Source organism: Manacus candei, unplaced genomic scaffold (assembly GCF_025592945.1).
Source record: "Manacus candei isolate 608988 ecotype Guabito, Panama unplaced genomic scaffold, ASM2559294v1 h1tg000014l, whole genome shotgun sequence".
NCBI lineage: Eukaryota > Metazoa > Chordata > Aves > Passeriformes > Pipridae > Manacus > Manacus candei.
The window spans coordinates 30,549,704-30,575,318 of NW_026138062.1; the positions used below are offsets into that span (position 1 = coordinate 30,549,704).

Consider the following 25,615-nt stretch of genomic DNA (forward strand, 5'->3'; position numbering starts at 1 on the left):
TCTGTTTAACACTGATTTATTTTAAATGTGTGAGGAGTTTTTCTTCCTCTCTCTCCCTGTACAAGCTTTGTTTTCGTGTTTGAATTATCCATCACAAGCATGCTGATCTGTTGTGCAATTGCTATGGTATTTTTTATGATGACTAGCAGGATTCAGTTTGCTTCAGTGCAAAAGAAGACTGTAGTCGGTGTGGCCAAGTGATTAATTGTTTCAGAGAAATGTTTAACTGGTGTATGTATTTGAATTTTATGAGCAAGATTGTCTGGGGCTGCAAAGTAATTTCCCTTTTATTGTGCTGTAGGAATATGGATTGCATAGTTGACAGGGAAAAAGAATGCTTGGGGATGTGTTTGTGACAGATGAACATCTCACTTCTTAATCCAGCTGGACTTTTGAATATGAAAATTCACTTTCCTATTTCTCTGCCAAAAACATTGTTTAGAAATTGCCACAGTCCTTGAATTGCTCATGAGTATGCCTTTCTGCTTACTTGCCTGTACAGTACTTCAACTGTATTTTTAAAATTATTAATAAAAATATAAAATATTTAAACAATATTATTAATGCTAATACAATTATTTTTGAGATAACACCTGTCATGTTTGTTGTCCCCAGATGTAGGAGTAGTTCTGACTTGTGTTACAATGACAGATACCTGGCCAGCTGCTGCTTCCTGTAGGTGTTACTGAGCGGAGCTGCTGGGGGAAGAGCAGCTCAGTACTCCTTTCTCAGTACAAATAAAAGAGGCAATAAAAAAGCCTGATCCCACTTTCTGTGTCACCCTAGGTCAGACAGTAGAGGACATAGAACTACTTTTGCCTTGCTTTATGCTCTAGCAGAAGTTGTCTTGGGCAAGATACATTGTTGTGGTGTATGATGTAGGGAGCTGAGTTTAGAAGAGAGTACTGAAGTGAGAGGGCAACGGTCATGTTTTAAGTTAGAGGTGGCTCTGAGAACAGGAGTCAGCGCTGGAGACTTTCATACAGAAGAGATGCTGAGGGAAGTAAAATTTTAGTACACTGAAGGGTTTGAGTAGTGGAGTAAGGGAACAGAAGAAGCAATGAGCTAGTGAGAAAACTGGGAGACAGTAAATTTATATTTGATGGAGGAGACTCAAAAGTAGGTAAAAGGAGGAGATGCCCACTTTAGGCTCGTTGATGCAATCCCTACATTTTTCTTTTTTCCTGTGTGAACACTTGTTATTTTGTTCCACACTAGCTAGTTAGAGCAATTGTGTGTTAGTGCAGCTGTCAAAGTAAGGTAACACTCAAGGAGAGGTCATTTTTGGGTATGGGTAGGAGCCACATTCTCATGGCTCTTATCCTGTCTGCTATGAAGGTTTTTGATAGGAGAAGTTTGAAGTAGTCAAGCTAGTGGTTCCTGTAATGAATCTGAATGTTAGTGCTTCTCAGTACTGCAATCATGCATAAGCCCATGAGGTGTCTGTTTGGAAATATCCCCTGCTCTCCTCAAATTCTATAACAAAGAAGCTTGTTTGCTAAATTAGTTTTAACCTAACAAAGAAATTGTGCAGGCTTAACCTAATGTTTTGGGCTAAGGTAGAGTAGTTTCAGTGCATTAGAACTGCAAAGTTTCTACTATCTTTATATCTGACTTTAAAGGTTTAAGTTGAAGGCTTTTAAAAACATTTTTCACAAATTGAACATGTTTCTCAAGAGGATTTTATTGCCACATTTGCAAAATCTGGGATCTTAATTTAAGTTGATTTTTTTCTTGAGATGTACCATCACTTAGTGCAACACATAAAAACAAAACTGAGGATATTTAGATTACTGTATAAAGCACAGTGTGGACAGGTTTTCTTGTCCTTATGAAAAAACTTTACTGACCAAGGCAGAAATGCATATTTTGACTGAGGAAAATAGATGCTTTGTTCCTACCGATTTTTTTGCCACGTCCTAGCTGGATAAAGATCATACAGACTGAGGTGTGTATATCACAGAATAGATGTTGATGAATACACACATTGTAGAAGTAGACTGATACTACATCCTCAACAACTAAAAAAGTAGAGAAACCTCTGTATTAGTGGCAGAGGGAACAAAATGAATAGAGGTCAGTCCTGAGCCAGCGCTGACCAGCAGACAGCTGAGGGGAAAGTGGGCATGGGGTGGGTGAAGTGTGACTCCCCAGGGCTCAAGGATGCTGGTTGGCTTTCCATCTGCTCCTATGAGGCAGCAGAAGAGCAAACTACTTCTGCTGATTTTGGGTACAAAAATTCATATGTTTTTAACTATGATGGTGTCTTGTGGTCATCTAATTTGGGGACACACACATACTGTGTCAGAGGCATTAATCTGCAGTGTGGCCACACAAGCCAATTGGTAAAGACTAGCTTCAGCCAGCTCGAACCCCTATGGTAACATCTCTTCGTTTACAGAAACCCTCAGAGTAACATCTCCTCTTCATTCACAGAGGGCACTCTTGTAATGAGAATCTTATGATAAAATGCTCTTCTTCACTGAAAGCTCTCACAGCTTGATGATGCAGTTGTCACCATGGAGATTTCACTCCAGCAGAAAAGAATGAATTTGGTGCTGTTTAACTTCGGAAATGTGTAGCAGATACTTCCCAATGCCTTCAACTAAGCCATCACCTGAGGAGAGAACTTGGATCAGAAGCTGATAGAGGAAGTATATATATACTGATGATAAAAGATATTTTTTGTAGATGACCGGATCTCAAGAAGTAGCATATGTGTAACGACAGATAAATGTGAAAGAGCATGAATAAAAGCCTCAGAGCCTGAGCCAACAGGAAGAGAAATAGACTGGCCTTAATCTTGAAGGAAATATTCAAATGTGATGGTCTGTGAATTCCAGTTGAGGTCTAATTCCTTTTCCTCAGAAAGGATATTTTCACACAGAATGGAGTGGTTGATGTTCCTTAAGGAAAAAAGAAAAAAACCCTTGCTATCAAATGTATTTAGAAGTAATAAGTATTTTTCTTTCTCCTTCCCAAAATTATTAATAATTTGGATTTTTTGTTTCACAGAAATTACCTAGAAAGCAATTACACCAGTATGGAATGACTAATTTCTGATTTTTACTGGTCTGTCCTCTAACGTAGCATACATTAGGCAGTATGCTACAAAACTGAATGAAGCATTGGGAAAGCTAATATGGGAAGCAGCCCTATACTGGCTGGGAGATAAATGTAGTAATGTGGAAGGTCTCTTCTCTTACTGTATTTCTGCTAGGATTAGGAAGTGATTCTTCCCCTCTACTCTGCTCTCAGAAGACCTTCAGAGGAGCACCACAAAAAGGATCAGAGGACTGGTGCACTTATCATATGAAGAAAGACCAAGAGAGTTGGGATTGTTCAGCCTGGAGAAGAGAAGGCCCAGGAGAGACCTTATTGCAGCTTTTCCTAACCTCAAGGGGGCCTGCAAGAAAGCTGGGAACAAACTTTTTAGCAGGACCTGTTACAATAAGGTTTTAGATGGTTTTAAACTAAAAGAGGGTAGGTTTGGGTTAGATATTAGGAATAAATTCTTTACTCTGAGGATAGTGAGGCACTGGAACCGGTTGCTCAGAGAAGTTGTAGATGCTCCATCCCTGGAAGTGTTCAAGGCCAGTGACAGGGCTCTGAGCAACCAGATCTAGTTGAAAATGTCCCTGCTCATTACAGCGGGTTGCACTAGAGGATCTTTAAGGTCCTTTCCAACCCAAACCATTTTATTGATTCTATGATTTATAAGGTCTCAGGAATATCCATAGCTGTCATGAGACTTATTATTGACTGCCAGGATAGATGGCAGTAAAATCAGTTCAGTATCTAATCTGAGATGTTCCTCCATGAAGCAATAGATAAAAGAGTGGGAAAATGAATAAAAATAAATACTACAAAGGTGGTGGATAGTGGAAAACACAGTTTAGTTAAGGAGACAAATGAAGGGAAAACATTAGTAGAGATCAATTTGAATCTTAAAACAAGGAGGGTTTTTTGTGTTTTTTTGGGGGAGGGTTGTTTTGTTTTGTTTGTTTGTTTTTGATTTGAAAAATCAGACAGATGCAAAATACAAGGAGAAAAATAAAAAGACAAAAATAGTGAGCTCCTTTGACATGAATAACTAAAGAGACCTGTCTAGGAATTTAACAACGAGGCTGAGTGAACCAAAAGTAGCAGGAAAATGAGAGGGAGCTCTTGACACAAAATTAATGAGTCAGAGTCCTAAAATCATGAGTCATTTAAACAGTAAGGTTTTTCCAAGGATGAAACATTTTCTTAATGTCTTTTTCACTATCAGGGAAATGGTAATCAAACTCAACATCAGATTGTTTAAGGTTCAAGAAAGCTACTTTAAAATAGATTTAGAATTTCCCAGCTGGCTGACCATGGGTGAAGCTTGGAAGGCACGTGCCGCTGACTCTCTGCCTACCCCCTCGTTTGGACTGTTCCTTCTCCACCAGCCTCTGTCACCCTTGGTGTGTGCTCCTGGCTGGCAGCCCATGTCTCCTCTTTCCTTAGTGCCTCATATTTTCCTTTTGCCATGCTTCATTTCTCCTTTACTTTTCATAAACCCCCTATCCCCCATGTCATTTGAGTTCCCCTTAGAACCTTCTGCATCTTTTTACTTTTAACTACCTCATTTCTTTGTCCTCGCTTTTCTTTTCAGCTCCAAAAGCTGTGGTGCCTGAGGACATGCCAGCTTGAAGTTTTCTCATTGCTCATCCAAAATAGCTTTCAGCTTTGACTCTAATTAAGTTGTTGTTATTAAAAGAAGACAAGCACACAGAACACCCCCTCCTTCTTTTCTGCCCAAGAACCCAGCATTATGAAAACTGTAACAAAAATGTGAGTTAGTAATAGTGATGGTGGTGATGTAGTGTGCTGATACTATGAACTCTTCCTGAACGCAGTGGAAAAAATTATTTTCTGAATATTTTTTATTTTAAAAAATATTAGTGTTTTCATTTTAAACTTGATATATGGTCAATTCTAAAAGAATAGGAAAGTATTTGATTTGCTGATATATGCAAAAAATTTTGTTCTGTTTTTTTTGTGCATGTGTTTTAAAATGTGAATTTAAAAGGTCCCTGATCCCACTGTAGCCAGAATACAGAAGTTATAAAAGGGGACTTTCTGTGACTTTCATTTCATGCTTTTAGAGAAAAGATTGATTCAATTACTCTCTCCATCTCTCCCTCTCTCCTTACTTCCCTCCCTCTTCTTTCTTTCCCCATCTTCCCCTTGCCTTTCCCTCTCTTTCCTCTCTGTTCCTCTCTCCCTCACTCTGCACCTCCTCCACACCACTACTGACTGCTCTTTCTTACTTGTGGTGAGAGAATGTAATGAGTTATTGGCTCTACAAGCTGTTATTCTGAGCTCCAAAATTTCTCCTATTTTTAGTAGATATAAGTCTCCATAACAAGAGACCAGCTTCACAGAGGTGAACTTAAGTGTTTCAGACTAAAAAAAAGGCTCCACAATAGTTAGATTTCTCATTAGTTCCAGATACTCGCCTGTTAAAACAAAGAAGGAAAAATGAAAATAATTTTTGAAGTACCTATAGTGAATAGTGTATCTGGTGCAAAGCCAGTCCTGAGGTTGGGCCTCTAGCCAAGTTTGCTGTTCTGCTCTGTTCTCCTTCTGGACCAGCTCTGCTGATCTGCTTTGTGCTCCCCCAGTGGCTGTGGGTACCTGGCCTGTCCAGGTTCCCCCCAGGTCTATTCTGGGGACTAGAGGGTCAAAGCACCATAGCAACTACTGAGATAAAAAATAATTTGGGGTTCTTCCTTGTCAGACACCTGCGTTTCCCACTGGAAGGGCACATGGGTGTCTTAAGTTGTGTACTAGGGAAATGAGTTGTGGGGGATCGAGGCTTCGGCGTGTACAACTTACTCAGGAAAATTTAGGCATGGCAAATTCTTCCTCCTCCTCTGTTTTGTTTAGCCAGGCCAACTAGTCTTGTTTATGTGACTTACACATAGCCAAAGCCTGTACTAGTGATCCATTTTCTTTGTTGCTGCTTGCTGTCTTTCTTACCACCGAAGAAAAGACTCCCTGACCTCTGCTAATATTACTCTTATTTGTTCATTTCCTTAGAAAGTATAAGAAAGACACTATTAATGTTAAATAACACTTCTTTGCCAGAAAGGTTTTTGTTTAATAGTGTCACAGTGTATTTAGTACCATATGTGTGGTAGAAAACATTTTTTGATTTCTTTTTATTTAAGGCATATGTTTGACTGCTCCTGCATTGGCTTTGTTCTCCCCACTGTGAGAAACTTCTTGGTGAAATATGAAAGATAAAAACTTACTTGTGAAAAAGAAGAAGATGGATTCTCTGACCTGAAAACAACAAAAATGTTCAAGGGAGGCTTTTCTAATTCACTGTTTTAAAAACTGATTAATTTTGAAGCTAAACACATGCAACAGAGCACACTGACCTCTTAAGCACTTGCACAATCCAGCTTAGGTGATACAAATTATTGATCTTCTAAACTATAACTTTTGAGGAGCTGTGCTCTCCAGAAGTGAAAATGGGTAATAAAAAGTGTGTCCTGTTGCTTAGGTGGTGACTGAGTGTGAATAGGAAGTGCTTGTCCATTTCTCTCCAAAAAAGCCTGGAAGGGCGCGCTGCGTATTTGTTAGATGCCTTCTGGAAGGACCTTTCAATGTAACCTCTGAGAAGTGTGAACCTGGGAGCACAGAGGGCTAGGAATGCTGAGACAGAAAGGATGAAAAATGCAGGCAGGGAAGGACATCTAAGACCTTCCACTTATAGTATGAAAAGATACTGGAAACCTTAATAGAAGTTATTCCAGAGGAAGATGTATTTGGAGAGAAATTATGATCTTGTTATGAGCTTTCTAAGAGCTAGAATTATAATGCCCAAATTAAAATCTTAGGAGGCAAAAAACCCTGTAATTTTACATACAGAGTATGAAACTGAGGGCAAAGAGAAAAGAGGCAAGCATAAAAACTTTTTAAGTATTAAGTGTAAAGTTTAATAAAAGCCAAAGATATCTAAGTACAAATTATTTTTCACATATTAATCCTATTTTCTGTCTTATTTGCATATAAATTGCACTGATTGAACCTGAGATGCTTTGAATATTGGCGTAGTTGAGCTACCTGCATTTTAATGTCTTTTTTAGGCTTGAAAGAACCGTCTTAACTGTGCAGAGCCAAGCATTTTTGAGTTTTATTAAATCCATAAATTTTTTAAAATCAGATATGAATTGAATTTTTATTTATGCTTGTTGTCAAAATAGCTCAACTTTATGCCTAGAGTCACCTGTTACTGGTTTGGTTCTAATATTCTGCTTAGTATAAATGCAAATGTAGAGGTTATCTCTCCCCAGAAGTATGTCAAACTTAGGAGGCAAACAGGAAATCACAGGATTTTTAATGTTAATCTGCAAATTAGTAGTTTTGTACATGCTGTGGGAGAGGTGGCAATTTCAGAGGAACTTGACTGAAAGGAAGAGATGTTTGAAGCTTGGTGGGAGTATGGGGTGGGAAGACAGGCGGGATATGTCTTATGGAAAAAAAAAAAGATGGGAAATAAATGAGTTTATTTAAAGGTTGCTGAGGCTGATACAATAATAGAACGTAAACTGAGTAGGAACATGGTAAAAAGCTCTATCAAATATTTACATTTTTGATGCTGGTGTCCAGGTAGAGTGTGGTGTTAGGGTGATAATGGTCATAGGAATATGGTTGTGGTGGACCTGAATTTAAAATTATATGCATTGCTTAAGGAAAGGATAATTTAGGAAGTACCTTTGTCTTTTTTGGGGGGTATTTATTTCCTCTAGTTGTTTTTCTCTCAATTTTCTATTTTTCATTTGCTAATGTTCTACCTTTAAAATTGTTTTAATTATAAATCTTACTCTATAAGCTAGTCATGACATATACCACTATTTTTCTTCTTTAAAATATTTCTACCATAGAGGCTCATAACTGTTGTAGATGCCTTCAGGCATGTTTCTGGGAAGCATGATATGAATTTTATAATGCCTAAACACCAGTTACTCTGGGTTGAGGGGACAGTGCTTTTTTAATGCCCAAATCTAGCAAAATCTCATTAGCTAATTCTTTCACTTGTGGTTTTGTAGGCTTTAAATGCTGAATTACCCTCCCCTGTTTTTTTTGAGGGAATTTGTCTGGATCAGATGGACTGTTCTCAATTGCTTTGTCAATTTTTAGAGATTCTTCATGCGTTGCTTTCCTGTCTGTAGACTTGTAACACACCTGAAATGTTTCTACACCAATGCATGCAGCGTGAGGAACAAAAGAGAGGAGCTCAAAGCTTTGGTCCAGTCCCAGAGATTTGATATCACTGGCATAAGTGAAACCTGGCGGGATGAGTCCTGTGACTGGAGTGTCCTGTTGGATGGTTACAGGCACCTCAGGAGGGATAGGCAGGGCAGAAGAGGTGAAGGGGTATGTAACAGAAGGGTTAGAATGTATGGAGCTCACAGTTGGCAATGGCACAGTTGAGAGCCTCCAAGTAAGAATCTAGGGGAGAACAAATAATGTGGATGTCATTGTGGGAGTCTGCTATAGACTCACCCACCAGGACGATGATGGCAACAAATTATTCTTTGAGGAACTGAGGGACACTTCCAAGTCAACTGCTCTTGTCCTTATGGGGGACTTCAACTTGCCAGAAATCGACGGGGAGCATCAAGCAGCTGATACAACCCAGACCAGAAGATTCCCAAAAAACCTGGATGACAACTTTATGGCACAGATCCTAAGGGAGCTGACTCAGAAAGATGCCCTCCTTGATCTGCTGCTTGTCAAGAGAGTGGATCTTGTGAGCAAAGTGGAGACTGGGGGCTGTCTTGGCCACAGTGAACACAAAGGGATTGAGTTTAAAATCTCTGTTGACAGGAGGAAAAGTGCCAACAAAACCTCGACTCTGGACATGAGAGCAGACTTCAGGCTGCTCAGGGAATTAGTAAGTAAGGTCCCCTGAGAAAATGCTGGGGTCCATCAGTGCTGGTCACTTTTCAAACACCACCTCCTAAAGGCACAGGAGCAGGCAATTCCCAAATGCTGGAAGTCAAGCAGGCAAGGCAGAAGGCCAGCTTGGCTGAGCAGGGATCTTCTCTTGGAAATAAGGCAAAAAAGGAAGGCGTTTGCCCGGTAGAATCAAGGTCAAGTGACATGGGAAGAATTCAGAGATGCTGCTTGCTGCTGTAGGGAGAAAATTCATGTAGCCAAAACTTAGCTGGAGTTGAAGCTGACCAGAAATGTGGGGGGCAATAAAAAAAGTTTTTTCAAATATATTAATGACAACAGGCAGTATAGAAATATCATTGGCCTGTTACAGGGTGAGAATGGTCGCCTCACAAACAGAGACAAAGACAAGGCAGAGGTGTTTAATGCTTTCTTTGCCTCTGTCTTCAACATGAGTGACAGACCAAGGGGATCTTAGTGCCCTGAGCTTGAGGACCATGACTGCGAGAATGATCAACTCCTGTCAACCCCGAAATTGTGTGGGATCTGCTGCTCCAGCTGGATACCCACAAGTCTATGTGGCCTGATAGGACTCATCTCTTGGTGATTTTTGAGTGGTCTTGGGAATCTGGAGAGGTCCCAGCTGAGTGGAAGCTGGTGAACATTGTCCCAATTTTCAAGAAGGGCAAGAAGGAGAACCAAGGAAACTACAGGCCTGTCAGTCTCACTTCAGTGCTTGATAAAGTTATGGAGAAGATTACTCTGGGAGGTATTGAAAAACACCTGAAGGACAACACAACCACTAGTCACAGCCAGCACAGCTTCATGTGAGGAAAGTCCTGCTTATCAAACCTGATTTCCTTCTATGACAAGGTAACTCTCGTAGTTGATCAGGGGAAGCCAGTTGATTTAATCTTTTTGTATTTCAGTAAAGCTTTCGATACTATCTCTGACAGTATCCTTCTGGATGAAGTGTCCAGCACAGAGCTGGATAGACACGTCATGTGATGGGTGAGCAATTGGCTCATGTGTTGAGCATAGACGGTAATCAGATGGGTGACTTGTCTCCAGTGGGGTTCTGCAGGGCTCTATCTTGGGTCCTGTGCTCTTCAAAATCTTCATAAACAACTTGTATGCAGGACTGGAGGGAATACTAAGCAAGGTTGCAGATGACACAAAACTGGAAGCATCTGTTGACTCCCTTGCAGGCAGGGAGGCCCTGCAGAGAGACCTCGACAAATTAGGGGACTGGGCAACCACCAACCATATGAAATTCAATGAGGGAAAGTGCTGACTTCTGCACCTGGAATGGGGTAACTCTGGATGTACATACAGACTGGGGAATGAGATGCTGGAAAGCAATGCCAAGAAGAGGAACCTGGGGATCCTAGTCGACAGCAAGTTGAATATGAGTCAGCAGTGCCCTGGTAGCCAGGAGGGCCAACCATGTCCTGGGGGGCATCAGGCAAAGCACTGCCAGCCCATCAAGGGAGAGGATTGTCCCACTCTGCTCTGCACTGGGGCAGCCCCACCTTGAATATTTTGTGCAGTTTTGGGCATTGCAATGTAAGAAAGATATTGAGCTCTTAGAGAATGTCCAAAGGGGGGCAACGCAGATGGTGAAGGGCCTTGAGGGGAAACCATGTGAGGAGAGGCTGAGGTCACTTGGTCTGTTTAACCTGGAGAAGAGGAGACTGAGAGGAGACCTCATTGCGGTCATGACTTCCTCCTGAGAGGAAGAGGAGGGGCAGGCACTGATCTCTTCTCTGTGGTGACCAGTGACAGGATGTGAAGAAATGGCTTGAAATTGTTTCAGGGGAGGTTTAGGTTGGATATTAGAAAAGGCTTCTTCACCTAGAGAGTGGTTAGGTGAACAGGCCCTTGGAACAGGCTCCCCAGGGAAGTGCTCACTGCACCAAGCCTGTCTGAGTTCAGGAAGCATTTGGACAAGACTCTAGGGCACATGGTGTGACTCTTGGGGATGGTCCTGTGTGGGGCTAAGGGTTGGGCTCGATAAACCTTGTGGGTCCCTTCCAACACAGCATATTCTGTGATTCTGTGAAATTGGCCTATTAAAACATTAGTGCCCTACTGAATTACAAAACATTGTATAAAAATAAGCAAACAGCATTTTAAAATCTTCTTGTAAATGTGAAGTGAGAACAGACTTTACCAAGTATGTTTATTTTTGCAAGGTAGTCAGATATCTAATTTGGTTTTAAAATTTGTCAAAGTTGGATCAGTAAGCCCAAAGTCAGGTTTTGGTAGTCACTGATTCTTTTTTTAATATGGTTTAAATGATTTGATATGATTCCATATGTATGGAAATTAACTTAAATTGTTAAGTAGTGCCTTGTGAACTAAAAGTTTTTATAAGGAAATCATAGAATCAAAGAATGGTTTGGGTTGGAAGAGATCTTAAAAGTCACCTAGTTCCAATGCCCCTGCCATGAACAGGGACATCTTCAACTATATCAGGTTGCTCAGAGGAGCATCCAATCTGACCTTAAGTGTTTCCAGGGAGGGAGCATCTACCGTTTCTCTGTTCCAGTGTTTTGCTATCCTCATCATAAAAATTTTCTTCCTTATATCTACCCTCTTTTAGTTTAAAACCATTAGCCCTTGTCCTATTGCAGCAGGCCCTACTAAAAAGTCTGTCCTCGTCTTTATTCCAGGCCCCCTTTAAGTACTGAAAGTCTGCAATAAGATCTCCTCTGAAATCTCATGTATGGACATAAAAGTACACCAATGTAATCTTCACTGTTCATATTTGGGAGTAAGAAAGAGATTATCCTTTTACTCAGTTCTGGAAGAATTATTACGAGCTCATCTGACTTTCCTGTTCAACTTGGGGCCCTCGAAGAGACTTCGCATTGACTCTGGCATAGAGGAAGAGTTTGTGAAGGAAACTCAGTTCACACATATGAATTTCATTCCCTGTCAGGGAATGAAACTACATTTCATTCTGTATACAAAGTTTTAACCTTCTTTCATTGCATTCAAAAGATAGAGATGTGGGCTCAAAAGCAGATTAATTATCCACTAACTACTTAATGCTACCTTGTGCGCAAACAGAAGGCATTTACCTCAAACCCTGTTGATGCATCATGTAATAAATCTGACAGTTATGGCTTTTTGTCTTATCTTTCCTTGCAGTGTTCATAAAACTGTTTCTCACTTGTAACAGATGGTCAGAACACAGCTTTGAAATTTATCTGGAGATGAAGCCCTGCTGATTCCATTAAAAGTGAAGAATTTTCAGGGAGATGGAGGCAAAGAGGGATTTATTGTTACAATTCTGATTATTTCATACAATGCCTTCCTTTCCTTTTTGCTTGCAGGTGATGTGCCTTCAGGATTTTTTTGGCGATGATGACATTTTTATTGCATGTGGACCAGAAAAGTTCCGTTACCAGGATGACTTCTTGTTGGATGAAAGTGGTAAGAAGATGTATTTTCCAAAATGTTTACAACCAGAGTAGAGGGCAGATTTCCATATCATGCTAATTAAGCTAAAGGTGTATCACCTAAATTGATTTCCAAAATAGAATAAATATTTTGATTCTACATATGGAAAATAAAAGCAACAATAAAGCTGTCTGCCTATACAGCATAAAACTTGACTTCAACCTGAGTTTCAGATACCATAGGAAATAGGTATGTGTTTGGTGGAAAACTCCTTTTTTTGTAAGATCTTTCTTAGTGTTTAGTTTTATTTGCTGCTTGAATTTATTGTGTTTATCACAATCTCTCAGGCTCCCAAACCTTACAATTGAGAAACTTGACTGAAAAATTGGTTAGAGAAGATATCTTTACAGTAGTAACTATTTCATAGTCATTATGTACCTACTTGTTTAACTTTACTGCTTCATCATTGTTTTTGATGCAATTATATATTCACAATTCAAGATGGTGCAATTGTATTTCTCTGACTAACCTGTGAAACTGAAGGGCTTCTTGGTTTACCTGGATCCAGACAAATGCTCCATTAGCTTGTGAGGAGGAGAAGGCAGCAACTTGTGAAGACCCGACATTGTGAGTTAAAGAATGACTGAAAAAAGAGGTATCTTCTGGGCAAAGGAATGACATTTGGTATCAGGCACAGACAGAAGCAAGAACATATTCTGCCTTCTCAAGAGGACTTCATAATATGGAAATAAAAATCAAATAGTGTACCAGATCTGCTGTTTGAAGTAATGAAATTGCTGTAGTTGCCTCCAAGGCAAAATGTACTAACTATGGAAAAATAGCTTTATACATCTTTAGGATGGGAATTAGAAAGGTAAGGAAGACATTTGAGCAGTAGAGGAGTTTCCCAGGTGACTATGTGGCCAGCATGGCAGTCCTTGCCTTAGATGAGAGGAGGGCCAGGTAGTTGACTGCATAGTCTGGATTCTCTTGTGTCTCTTATCTAAAAGATGATGCTGGCAGCAGCCCAGTGTCTCCTCACAGTGAATCCTAGGGCAGTTTTTCCAGCACTGACTCAAGAAGTACTGACAACAGATTTGTCTAAATCCCGTTTTGAAGTACATAACTGTTTTTTGGAGGTTTCGTGTCAAAGTACAGACATAGCCTGTATCTCCTTAGTCTTTATTTGTCTGACATATCAGCATCTTTTTGAGTAAGCACGATCTTTCTCTAAAAATTTGGTGCTTAAAACCATATTATACTGAGCTTAGAAAAAAAAAAGATAAAAGCTTAAAATCTAGACTGAAAATACAACTTCAGCTATTTTTAGTAGTGTTTGCTTTTCTGCTAGGTAAAGATTCAGTGAACATTGACTGTTTTTACTGCAGGAGTGAAGAAAAGAGGGAAAATCAGATTCCAGTCTATGTCTCTAATTGCTTTGAAAAGTGTACATCAATTTTGCTCTCTCTTTTTTGGGAAGTTTGGTATCAGAGAACTTCTTAGCTGATGTACCAACTGATATACATTTAGTCAACCTCCTCCAAGATTGGAGCAAGAGTTGGAGAATTAAAAAAAAAAGACTTTTAACTTGTTTGCTTAGCAAATGAAATTTTTGTGATTGTAATGTGTTTGTGTGTTTCTTGTAGTTAATCTAAGAACATTACAATAATTAGGAAGTGCTGTCCAACTGTGCAAGTCTTGTAAAGCCTGTCTCTGCTTCCCTGAAAAGCAACGTGAAGCAATACTGTGCTAGTCGGTCACTACGTCCCTCCAGTATTTCCATTTCAGACAGATGATGAGAATAACAGTTTAAGTGTTGCAGCTGGAGAAGCAAAGAACAGCAAAATTAAAAAGTGGGAAAGAAAAGGAGAGAGAATAAATACATAAGCAATCAGGGTTCTGGACTTTTGGGAATTACTTCTCAGTGAGGAAGAACGCCCTTGTTTTGTGATCTGGGTTCAGAACTCCTGATACTAGAGGCAAGCAAGAGACAAAGTTTCTGGGATTCGAAAACCTGTTATGGGATTCATTTTGGCTAACATTAAGTATCAACAGAGTAGGTAGCTGCAACTGAGTCATTCACAGTAGGTTTCTTTCCCAATAAATAAAACTTAGATCTATTGACAAGATAGATGGTAGATGTTTGGTCAACTCAGTTGAAAGTGTATGTTTCGAACAAGTCATATGAATTATTCTCCAGAAATGTCTGGTTTGCTTTTGTAAACACATCTATATGCCTGATTTAGCTGTTCTTATCTACACTGTATGTCTATAAAGTTGCTGAAAAAAACTTTAAGGATGAGATTAATTCCACCCTATCAGAAATGAAAAGTCAAAAGACTCATCAGTCTACATTATCTCTAGTCATCTTTCTTTATTCTGCTCCCATGGCTTGTTCTTGCAAGAGTCAGAAATTTAGAAAAGCCAGCCTAGAAGTCAGTGAATCAATCTCCCCATGTAAGTGTGGGATTACCATTCCCCATCTCATTTCTGAGATGCTTGTCTAACAAACCCCTTTAATGCCTATGATGAGGAGGAATCTGTGGTCTCCGGGGATGTTCTATGCCAGTGGTGAACCCTTCTCACTGTTTTTTGGCTATCTTAGCCCAGATTACCTTGCTATAAATAAAACCCATTGCTACTTTTCTTATCTCCTGTGACTATGGGAAACAGATGATTCCTTTCTCTCTGAAAAGATCTGTGGGCTTCCAAGAACCTCATCAATTTTCTTTTCTTTGGCTGAACAATTAGTTCAACTTTTCTTTGCTTTGACTTCAGGCTCAAACCTGTCCTTGAAGAAGGGTGTGTGTTCCTTCTTTATGTCATCTCCCTTCTCTGTTTTATGTCTTTCAGTAAGAGGCATTGCATATCCCTTTGGCAATCAGTTAAAAAAAGTCAGTTAATTAGGGATCTATCAAAGAGAAAAAACAAGCAGTTGGCACTATACATTGCAGTTTCTTCTCTGCCTTGATGTACAGATGGTTTTCATATTAACACTTTATTGCATGAAATGCAGAAACCATAGGAACTATCCCCATCATAATTCCTAACAACCATCTCCATATCTGATGTGATCAATAGATACGATAGCCACAGACACTTCCATCAAGAAAACTGCAAATGGGACATGAAGATGCATGTAAGTGAGCATAAAATTAAGAAATAAATACTCCTTGTTTGTCAAGCATCAGTAGTGATGCTATTTTTGTAGCAAGTTTATGTGGGAAGCACAAAAGCATTATTTTAATGAAGGACACATTGCATCAGCCACCTTGTAAGAAGAAAAATTTCTCATTATAGAGTATGGCAGTGGCTGCTTCAGACATTGTTAGCTTGCAGTTTTGGAAACTTTCCCAAAAATCACGTTTTCTTTAACTGATGACTGTTCAGTTTTCAAAGAGGTCAGAGGATGGTTTTCTATAGCCTTCAGCTGTGTCTTGGCAGAGATTAGGGTCTAAGGGCCATGATCACAAAAATGTTTGCAATCAGCTATTATTTAGGCACCTAAATAGGATTTAGCAATATAAATAACTCATGAGATTGGCCATAAATGAGAACATTTCCTTGACTTATACACATATTTCTTTCTTAGCACTGTAAAATAAGAGAGTTTTTGAGGCTGGTAGTATCAAACTTAAATTTTTAAAAATTTAATTAATTTTTATGTTCAGTTAATGTTGGCTGAGTGCTTTGGAAGCTTAAGAGTTGCACAAACCTAAGTATGGCAGACTTCATCACGTACTGAGACGCATCATATATACAAAAGCTGCAGTCTCAACTGGCCAAAGCCAGTGTCTCTGCCTCCAAGTAGAGTGTAACCAATATAGAATGTCTGGATGTGAAAACAACTGCAGATTGCTTGTCCAAATCACATATTACTGTGATGGAAACAATGATGAGAATTACTCTATTTTAGGGGGAAATTAAGACTGGAATCTTTGAAACCTAATTTCACTTTGACTTTGCTGGCCTGTGTTAGTCCTCTGCTCAGCATCTCTGTGCCAGCAGTGTTACTGCTTCATCTTGCCAGCAGCAGACAACTTGCCAGGAAAATCTGAGTCCTGTGATGTCCACACACGTGCATGAGCGCATGGAGGCATGCACACGCATCTGATCCAATAACTGTGGTTAAGGTCAGGAGTATCATGTTTATCCCTGTTAATAACTGTCATGTTACCCTAACTTTCATTAATCTGTCCTTCCTAAAAGAGAGAGGAAGGGGAAATAAGTTATAGTCCTCGTCTACCCTGATTTATAGGACAGAGACTGATGTGTTAAGCAGCTTTTGGCTGAACTTAGGAGTGGAGAGCATGCTGGCTGACTTACTCTGCCCTCGTCAAAAACTCGTGCTTTGGCAATTGGAAAGTAATGGTGGATTCTGGGGACTTTGAGACATAAGTTTGCTTTCAACAGAGGCATAAATATAAAATGTTCCACTGCGGTGTGATACTTTCAAATGTCAACAGCTTCTTGGCCTTGGAGACAGATATTCTATGTATGAAGCAGAAACAAACTAAGGCAGGAGGGACCAGTCCTCTGGCTGTATGTACCATTTAGACTAGTGATTCAGAAAGGGTAGAAGAAAAGAAGTTGTTTTTCTGGTGGATTTGCATCCAATGCCCCCTTTATTTTCCTACTCCAGGACCTCCATTTTCATCTCCAGCCTTTCATAGGGCTGCAGACAATTTCAGAGTGCTCTCAGCTCCCTCCCATTTGACACATGACTTGTTGTCCTCATTTCCTTCCTGACAATAATGACATTAATAGGGTCTCTCATTTATCCAGTAGTGTGATAGTTTCACAACTTGCGAAAAACTATATCCCCTCACTGAGACCACTCGTATCCAGCTGTGCTGAAAGTACATCCCCTCCTCCCTTGGCCCATGTGCCCATCTCGGCTCAGGCTGCGTGGAAGTACTCGGCCATATGGCAGCGTGTGAGTGACTCACTTGTTTCTGTTGTGTTAAACTCTTAAAAAGCAAATACTGATATTCAGTAAATACTCATAACAGGCTGTTAGTGTGATCATCAGGTGGCTGTTAATATAATATCATGTGGTGTTCATTAAATAAAATCTGTAGTAACACTTGAGTCAAATGACCTGTTCATAAGAAAAATGCATTCACAGAACTTCAGGGTTTTTTCTGTGTAGGATTTCTCTTAATATATGCCTTTTTAATAGATGTTCTTGATTACATAAGCCTACTTCTTTATCTGTTGTCTGCAAGCTATCTACTTTGAATATTCTCTATCGTGTGTCTCATAGGTCTACTTATTTGAAACACTATTTCTCACCTTTCTGCCTAAGCATCTCTAGCAGAAAAGTTTGATCACTTAAATCATAAATCTTTGCTTCCACTCAGCTGGCAGATTTATAGATATGAATAAGGACATTAGAGCTTTCAAGAAGATTACATATGTGCTTTCCAGTCCAGATTTACACTGAAGTGCATCTCTCTTCTGTCCTTTTCCCCACCTCCTCACCATGCATGCATGTATATTTGCATAGTTATTCCTTTTCATCCACATTGCTGTGAAAAAGTTGTCTATATGTATAACCAGAAAACATCATGATCACTTACAACTTATAAAACAGTCTCTCATTGAAACTAGCCAAACAGTAAGACTGCAATTAATGCTTATTCATTCTGCTCATTGAACCAAATGTTCTTCAATATGTTTTCTGCAGTATTTGCTTTCTCTGTTAAAAATAGCATGAATGAAACGCCATCCAATAAATTAGAACTGGTGGAAATTCCCATTTCATTTACATAAGGAGGTTTGAGTGTGCATATTTCTTCAATGTTTTTCCACGGTAAGGCTCATTTAGCATATAAAAGTGCTAAAAATTTTGCATTCAAAAATATCAAGGATTTCCTCAATAACATTTGCGTAATAATTAAATTGCATTTATATTGGGAATTTATAATATAAAACTTCAGCTTGTTTCAAATGAAAGAAAAATTGTTATTAAACATCATCGATATTATTATCTTAACGTACAAGGGATTTTAATCATAACTGGTAATGTTATTAAATAGTAAATAACAGAGTAGACAGAATGTATTTGTTGGTTTTGTATAGCTTGATATTTTTACTCTTTCATTTTATTTTTGTGTTGTAACTTCCTGAGTTGAATCTTACCAGGCAAACATTTAGATTGATCAGGTGGTCCAGGAGAAGATATTTCTTACAAATATTTTAAGCTATTTTCCCAAACTATGAACATCTTAATTGTATATTCCGATGTAGAAAGTGCAATTCCAATGTTTCTGACCAGTTTTATAAACAAACTTTTAGTTCTGGGAAAGAAACACAGAAATTTGATAGGCATAACAAGATAGATCTTGGGACTCAAGCTCTTAGTTTGACTGCCTCATATCTCTTTTTTCATGGAAGTTGATTTATTATACAGCTTTTGAGCCTATTTCACATTTATATAATACTTTATTCTAGATCACAGGTTAGTTTTGAGCTTGTGTGTTCAGTCTTATATTCAGAAGATGATAGCTGCCAAAATAGCAGCTTCCTTTAAATTCATTTTAGGAGAGACTTTACATTTTACTTTTCCAGTTCCAGTGATGATGGAAGTAGCAGATAGTGGCTGTGTATTATAACCTCCTCCACCAAGTTGTTAAGTAGTTTGGTGACAAGCATAGAGTAGTTTACCATCACAGATGTTTAGAAATCACCTTTTCCATATGTTTATCTGTACTTTTCTTGTCTTGTTAATTAGCTGGTAAAATGGAGCATACAGTGTTAGTAATCTTGACAAGTATGCTTGTGCTTTTCACAGTTTGTAGATCATTTCCAATGCTGGAAACTGTGAGGATCTGATCAATTTCTGAAACGATGTTCTATTGCAGGAGATCTTTTGGGTGAACAACATAGTCCCATTTTCTCCAGTTGGTATGAGACAGCTTGGAGATGAGTAGTTCTTACAGCATCGGTGCTTTATTATTCAATTTGAGAACCTGAACAAACTATGCTGTCTGCTAAACAGTACTAGGATGTGCCCTGGAGACCTGCCTGTTTGTTGGGTAGGGTGTTTTATCAGAGATTTTATATTGAGATTAGACTCTACTCATCAGCAATAAAATTGGACTGACTTGTTAAATTTACCATTTCAATTTTCTACTTTCCATTCTAGATACACACCCTATATCTGGAATTTTGTCATGTCTTGAGTAAGTGTACACTTTTTTAGTGCCAGAGCTGTCCACAGATTCTCTTATACTGGCAAAATATTTCAAAAAGAGAAAAATTATCAAAATCCAGAGTTCATTAGATTTTAGAAAATAAAACATTCCAAAAGCATATGAAGAAAATATATTTATCCTTAATACTTATGAGAAGACTTTTTTTTTTTAAAGTCTTATCAAACACAAACTTTAGTACAACAGCTGAGAGAGAATCAGTCACAAGCTGGATAATATTTCAAAGTGATAAAGTCAGAAAGTGGAATACATCAGTGGTAGGTATTCATGTTTATATACTCGTCCACATTTAGTGAGATGGTGTGTATACAGACAGAAATATATCAAGTATAAAGGCCAATAGAAGACTTCTGTATAATGACTGTGTTGTTCTACACTGCAAAACTAATGGCTCACTATATAGGCTTCAACAGTGGTTCAGTGCTGTTATTTTCAAAATGCAACCTACAGAAATTTCCCACTGAAAACCTCAAGAGTCTTACCTGACAGTTCAGGTTGCTTCTGTGAACAGTCACCTTTGAATAAACTTATTTTCGTAGCATAGCTCCCTGCAGGAGAACTGGATGCTAATAATATGCATAAAATAATATAAGGCTGAGTAATCTTTAGGAAGTCTCATGTTGCCATGGAATTGAATACCCGTAGGTGGTGGGTCATGGAGCTCTGATTTGGGTTCTTTTATTCTTCAGTCAGAGCTTTTAAAATTTTGTTCCAGAGGAATTGTAACACTTTTTTTTTTCTTTTCGTTTTGGAAGAAAATTTTCTAGGGACTTAAAATTTATTGAAGCAAGAAGGGGGCTAACATGAGATTTCATTCTTTCAACTGAGGAATCTGGGTCAAGGAAAGTTTTTGGAAGATTGCTAATTATTCTTTATAGAGTGGAGAGTGGTTAGAAGACAAACAAATTTAAATTGCTTAGTGTTTCCTGTTACCCTGGAATAGAAAAGAGAATTTTTTTCACAGCTACTTAGAACTGTTAAGATTGTCTAGCAAAAAAAGGAAGACAACTTCCAGAGCAAGGCAGTTTCTGATGAGGACACGATGTTCAGGAAGAAAAAAAAAATCCTGGAACAAATTTGATGAAGCTTTATACAAATTATTTATGTCTTTAACTTTACGTGCTCTTTCTGTTCTGCAAGCACACACTGACATCTACAGAATAAGTGATTTCAGAAAATAGGACAGACTTATTTTTGCATAGCAGTTGCTCTACTGCAGGTCTGTAAGATAGGCTATATTGTTTTCTGCTTAGAAAAATGTAAATTGGGAAACCTTGGGAAATACACAACAGGGAGCAGAACTTTGGGATCAAATAAATTGCTTGAAATTGTCATTATAAATATAATTTTTAAATTCATACTTAAGCATTTAATAATAAGGACAAACCTACATAAATAAGATAGAATTGATATTTTTTTCAAATCACTTTGGGGAGGACCTCTCTCCTGAGATTCTAGTGGGAGTCTACTGAGATCATAGCTCAGACTAGATGCAGACAGATAGCTGTGTAGTTTTTACCAGTGGGAGACATACTAAAATATTATGAGATGTGTTAAACTTCTTAGATGCATATTGCAGATAAAATGCTACTAATGCTAACTGGGAATGTTTATTGATTTAGACATAGTGCTGTTAAGAATAATGATATTACAAAAAAGCCGTCTTATAAGGAACATTAGATATTGTAATCGTGTATTGATTTCATTCATGTTGAATAGAAGATTAAAGAAAACCAAAGCAGTCCAATAATTAAGGGGTTTTTTTTTTATATTAAGGTAGAACAGTTTGAAAATTTGAGATAATTAGTGAAGTTAATTAGACTTAAGAGTTTAGGGACTTGAACACTGGAGGAGATCTGGAGTTTCAACCAGAAAGCAAGCCAAAAACTGTCTTAGGTTTGCATCTGTGCAAAATATTTTGATAAGGGTCCAAAGTCAACTGGCAGAAAAGGGAAAGTCTAAAAAGAATTGGTTAGCAAAGATGTCTGTACCAAAACCCAGGCATGGAAGTATTCACAGTCACATTTGCCAAAATTATGCTGATTTTGAGTAAAGTTTTTAACCAGATGTGGAGATTAAAAAAAAAAAAAGAAGAAGAAATGATAACAAACAAAACACCACAAACTGAAGTCATGATACAGTGTAGTAATGACTGATATACTATTTCAATTTTTTGGCCTCTATATTCAGCAAAAATGAAATATGTCATGGGGGAAAAGCCCCCTGTCTAATCAGAATCTTTGGAGAAATGAAAGTTACATTAAATCAATTGCAAAACTAACTATGTACAAGTAAGACCTGTCACTGTTGAGGAAAAAACAAGTTTGTATATGCTATTAAGATAGTGACAGAATTCAACGCTCTGCACCTTCCTGTAAAGCAAAAAACCTGATATTAGTAAGGCTGGTCTGTCATTTTTATTGATCTGATTTTCCATGTTTAATAAAAATAATCTCCTTGAGTTTTCAGAGAGAACATCAATCTGTGAATAAACTCATGTGTAAACTTCAAAACACTCCTCTGACCAATCTCAGAAGTATGCTGTGATATACAGAATGAAAGATGGTTTCATGGGCTGTTTCCAACCTAACATGCATTTTCAATCTGAAATTATTTAAACTTTCTCAGAAAAAGAAATGTCACTAGGACTTAACACACCTCAGTAAGCATTGTGGTATTAGCAGATGTTCTTAGTAAAGCCACATTTTCCAAATATCCCACTGTTAGCCTATTGCAAGGATGACTCAGCCTGTTTACTTTAGTTTTATCTAAATAATTATAGTAAAATTTAATTGCCTGAACCAGATAGCATTCAAGGAGAACCCATTAATATTAGGGGCAAAAGCTGCTTGGGGATTTTTGAATTAGACATAGTCCTGGAGTCCTTGGCATTTTTTAACTTGGGAGGCTAATTTCTGTGTTTTCTGTTGATAGGTAGAGCAATGTTGCGGTAAGTCTGGAGGTACCACTGTGGAGGTTGAAGAAGCAAAAATGTGGGTGGGCTGGCAATTGTATGTGCCTTTAGATGACAGGTGGGTTTTGTTGCCCATGTTGCAGCACAGTTCATGGTGTGAGGCATGTGTGTCCAGGTGTGAATATTGATTTAACAGCAGCATATAAAAGTGCTTTGCTTTAGTAAGACTGCTGTAGTTAATTATTTGGTGCGTGTGGATTTTGTCTGTAAAAAGTAACTGTTGAGGAGGTCTGTATTGTAGTAAGTTTGAATTTCCAATCTTGTCTTTTTTTCCTGTACAATTTGTAGATTTAGCCTCTGGTTGGTTTGATATTTCTCTTATGTCACAGCGCAGTACTTTTTCTTCTGTGTGTGAAAACTTGATAAAAACCATTCTAAATCATTAGTATTTGATACTGAAGGCATTCTTTTTTTTGGGGGGGGGAGGGGCTGCCAAGTGCTGTTGTAATTTTAAAAAGCCATTATAATGCTGGGTGGTTTTATCTCTTCAGGTAACATCAGTTTATAGTTTTGTTCTTTAAAAATTGCTGCCTGCTAACTTTCAGTACTCCTATTACAGGCAGATTTGAGGCACTAATTAGACAAAAATCAGTCTGTAATATTTTGAATTCCTTGAGGTATGTTAAATAACTTTATTTGCTGCAAGAGAGCCGGCATGTGCCTCTTTAACTTTCTTTAAAAACAAACCTACTGCAGCAGACACTTATATAACAGCTTGCATTCAAATTGAACAAAGATATGGCTTTTATAACTCCTCTATTTTCTTCCTCAAATCTTCAAATTTTTCATCTCCTTTTCCTACTTGTTACAACCAATGTACACCTACTTACATGTCCCTGCCAACGAAAACCAAATGCATACCAGTTACACAGGTTAGAATTTGGAGTAATTGCATTATTTAGGGAAGTGTGTGATTGGCGTTTGGTGAATTGGTCTAGAGTTGGATACAGCTTTTCATAGGAAAGTCAGAGGCATGGTGTAAAAAGAGCCTAAAGTGACCCTCTCAACCCCCTGCTGTGATAATAACACTGTTTTAGATGGATGGATGGATGGATGGATGGATGGATGGATGGATGGATGGATGAATGAATGATGTTTGGTAAAGGATGAGAGGAAAACCTGCAAGAAATGCAAAGTAAACATAGCCGTAGTTTCATGGTAAGTATTGTAGGTACATAGGAAGGTAGCACAGAACAGCCAACATTTTTGGCAGGATTCCAAGATGCTTGATATTCTTGCCATGGGAAAATCTGTAATTAGCCTAAAAACTTGCATGTTTATTGAGCTATACTAGTACCAAAACCAGTGACTTCCTGGTAGGCTAAAATAGGCTAATTCTTATTGGCACTGGTCCACATTTTCTGCCTCCAAAACAAGTGTCCTGATATTTTGCATGCGGAAATGCAAGAAACATGAAACTGAAGAAGAAGTAAGAAGGTACATGTGTCTACAGTCTAGTAAGTAAGGACATGCATCAGGGAGAAAAAGTACTTCCATTCAGCTCATTCCTTCTTAGGATAGTTTGCAGTGTCTGTGTCCACTATCATTTATAAGCAAAAGATATACAGACATTAAACCTTAATTGTCATCTGTTTAATTTAGTGTCCTAATTGCCAGGTAATGTAATGAAGCACCACTGCAAGTGCTCTTGCTCACTCATCACCCAGGTGGACCACAATCTTGGAAACCTGTTTTGCATCTGTAAAACCACTTGAAGAGTGAAGGAACCTTAAACTTTGGAAATGACAATCCAGCCCCAGCAAACTTCATCATTACGCAAGTCGCATCCATAAACCAAACTGCAATAGTCATAGCTCCTTAATTACACCAGTATTTTCAATTTTGTGTTTCTAGGTATTTTTTTTCCTATTGTCAATGAACTTAGACATTTCATATACATTAAGTAAACAGTGATCTTCAGTTACTATAATGCCTGATTTTTTATTGAAGCTCAGTGGATAGTTACTTATTGAAATGATACTGCTACAGTTGAATGTAGGTAAAGTTTCCTTTTTAAAGCACATAAATAGTCTCCATTAAATTACAGGCATGTAGCTTTTTGGAGTTTTTGCCTTTGGGAGAGTGTGTTGCCTGCATAGTGTAGGGCAGCAGCCTTTTCTCTTCCAACAAAACAGTAATGTGGGAGATTTCAATAAATGCTCATGTTCTCATAACTCGTGTTTCAAATTATTGGTTTGAAAACAACTTGTATAGTTTTTGTTGCTGTCCCAGAACATTGACATACTGTGGGCTTTTTTACTTTATCATTAGAGCATATAAGGACACACCTCCTCCAAGCTCTCGAATGTATGGCAACAGACCAGCTTTCTGTGATGTATAACACTACCTATATCTGTGTTTTCACATTAGCTCTTCATATACTCTTTATATATTTGAATGAAACAATGAATTTCACATTGAGATTAATGTTCAAGAAATAATAGAATAGTTCAGTAGGAACATTCCTGCTTTCCTGAGAGATCAACCTTATGAAAAAATGTTTTCTGCTTATATGGCAAGTTTGGAAAAAAAGTCACTTGTGGACATAATTTGATAAAGAATGTCCATGACAAATAAGGTCATGTTAGCATGTTGGCTATGACAGAGATTTCAGATGAGTAGTTTCTCTCCTCAACAGATAACAGGGAAAACTTTTAAATGCATTTCTCTTATAAGCACATAATTGGTGCTTTCTGAATGAGATTAGAACATAATTCTCCCTTAAATGACCCAGAAATCCCTTAAGAGAACCTACCTTTGTTCTAAACAGTTCCTAATGTTATCTGCACTTCCACAAGTAATCCTGACTTTGGTGGCCAGTTTCCACCATGTTTTCCAGAGCTTTCTTTTCCTGTCCTCCCACACACGTATGAAATAGACTTCCTGGATTCACCCATAAGACTTCTGTCTCACATCTTTCTTTGGTGATACTATTTACCTTTCTTCTGATTAACCTGATGATGCAGTTAGGTGGATGGGCAATGGAAAGTAATTAGTGCTTACCATGAGGGGAAATTCTCTTTCTCCTCCTTTTTAAATAACCTTTTTTCTCAAAACTATTGGAAGCTGCTTCCATGTC

General features: G+C 38.3%; 1 protein-coding gene across 3 annotated transcripts in view; it reads left to right on the top strand.

The window, feature by feature from the left end:
* The window catches only part of DCLK1 (doublecortin like kinase 1), a 283,428-nt gene that overhangs the window by 149,515 nt on the left and 108,298 nt on the right, over positions 1–25,615 (top strand). For all 3 annotated transcript variants that reach the window (XM_051778879.1, XM_051778880.1, XM_051778881.1), the window contains one exon: positions 12,279–12,378. In XM_051778879.1, coding sequence (XP_051634839.1) covers positions 12,279–12,378 — 100 coding nt within the window. The remainder of the gene's footprint in view (positions 1–12,278; positions 12,379–25,615) is intronic.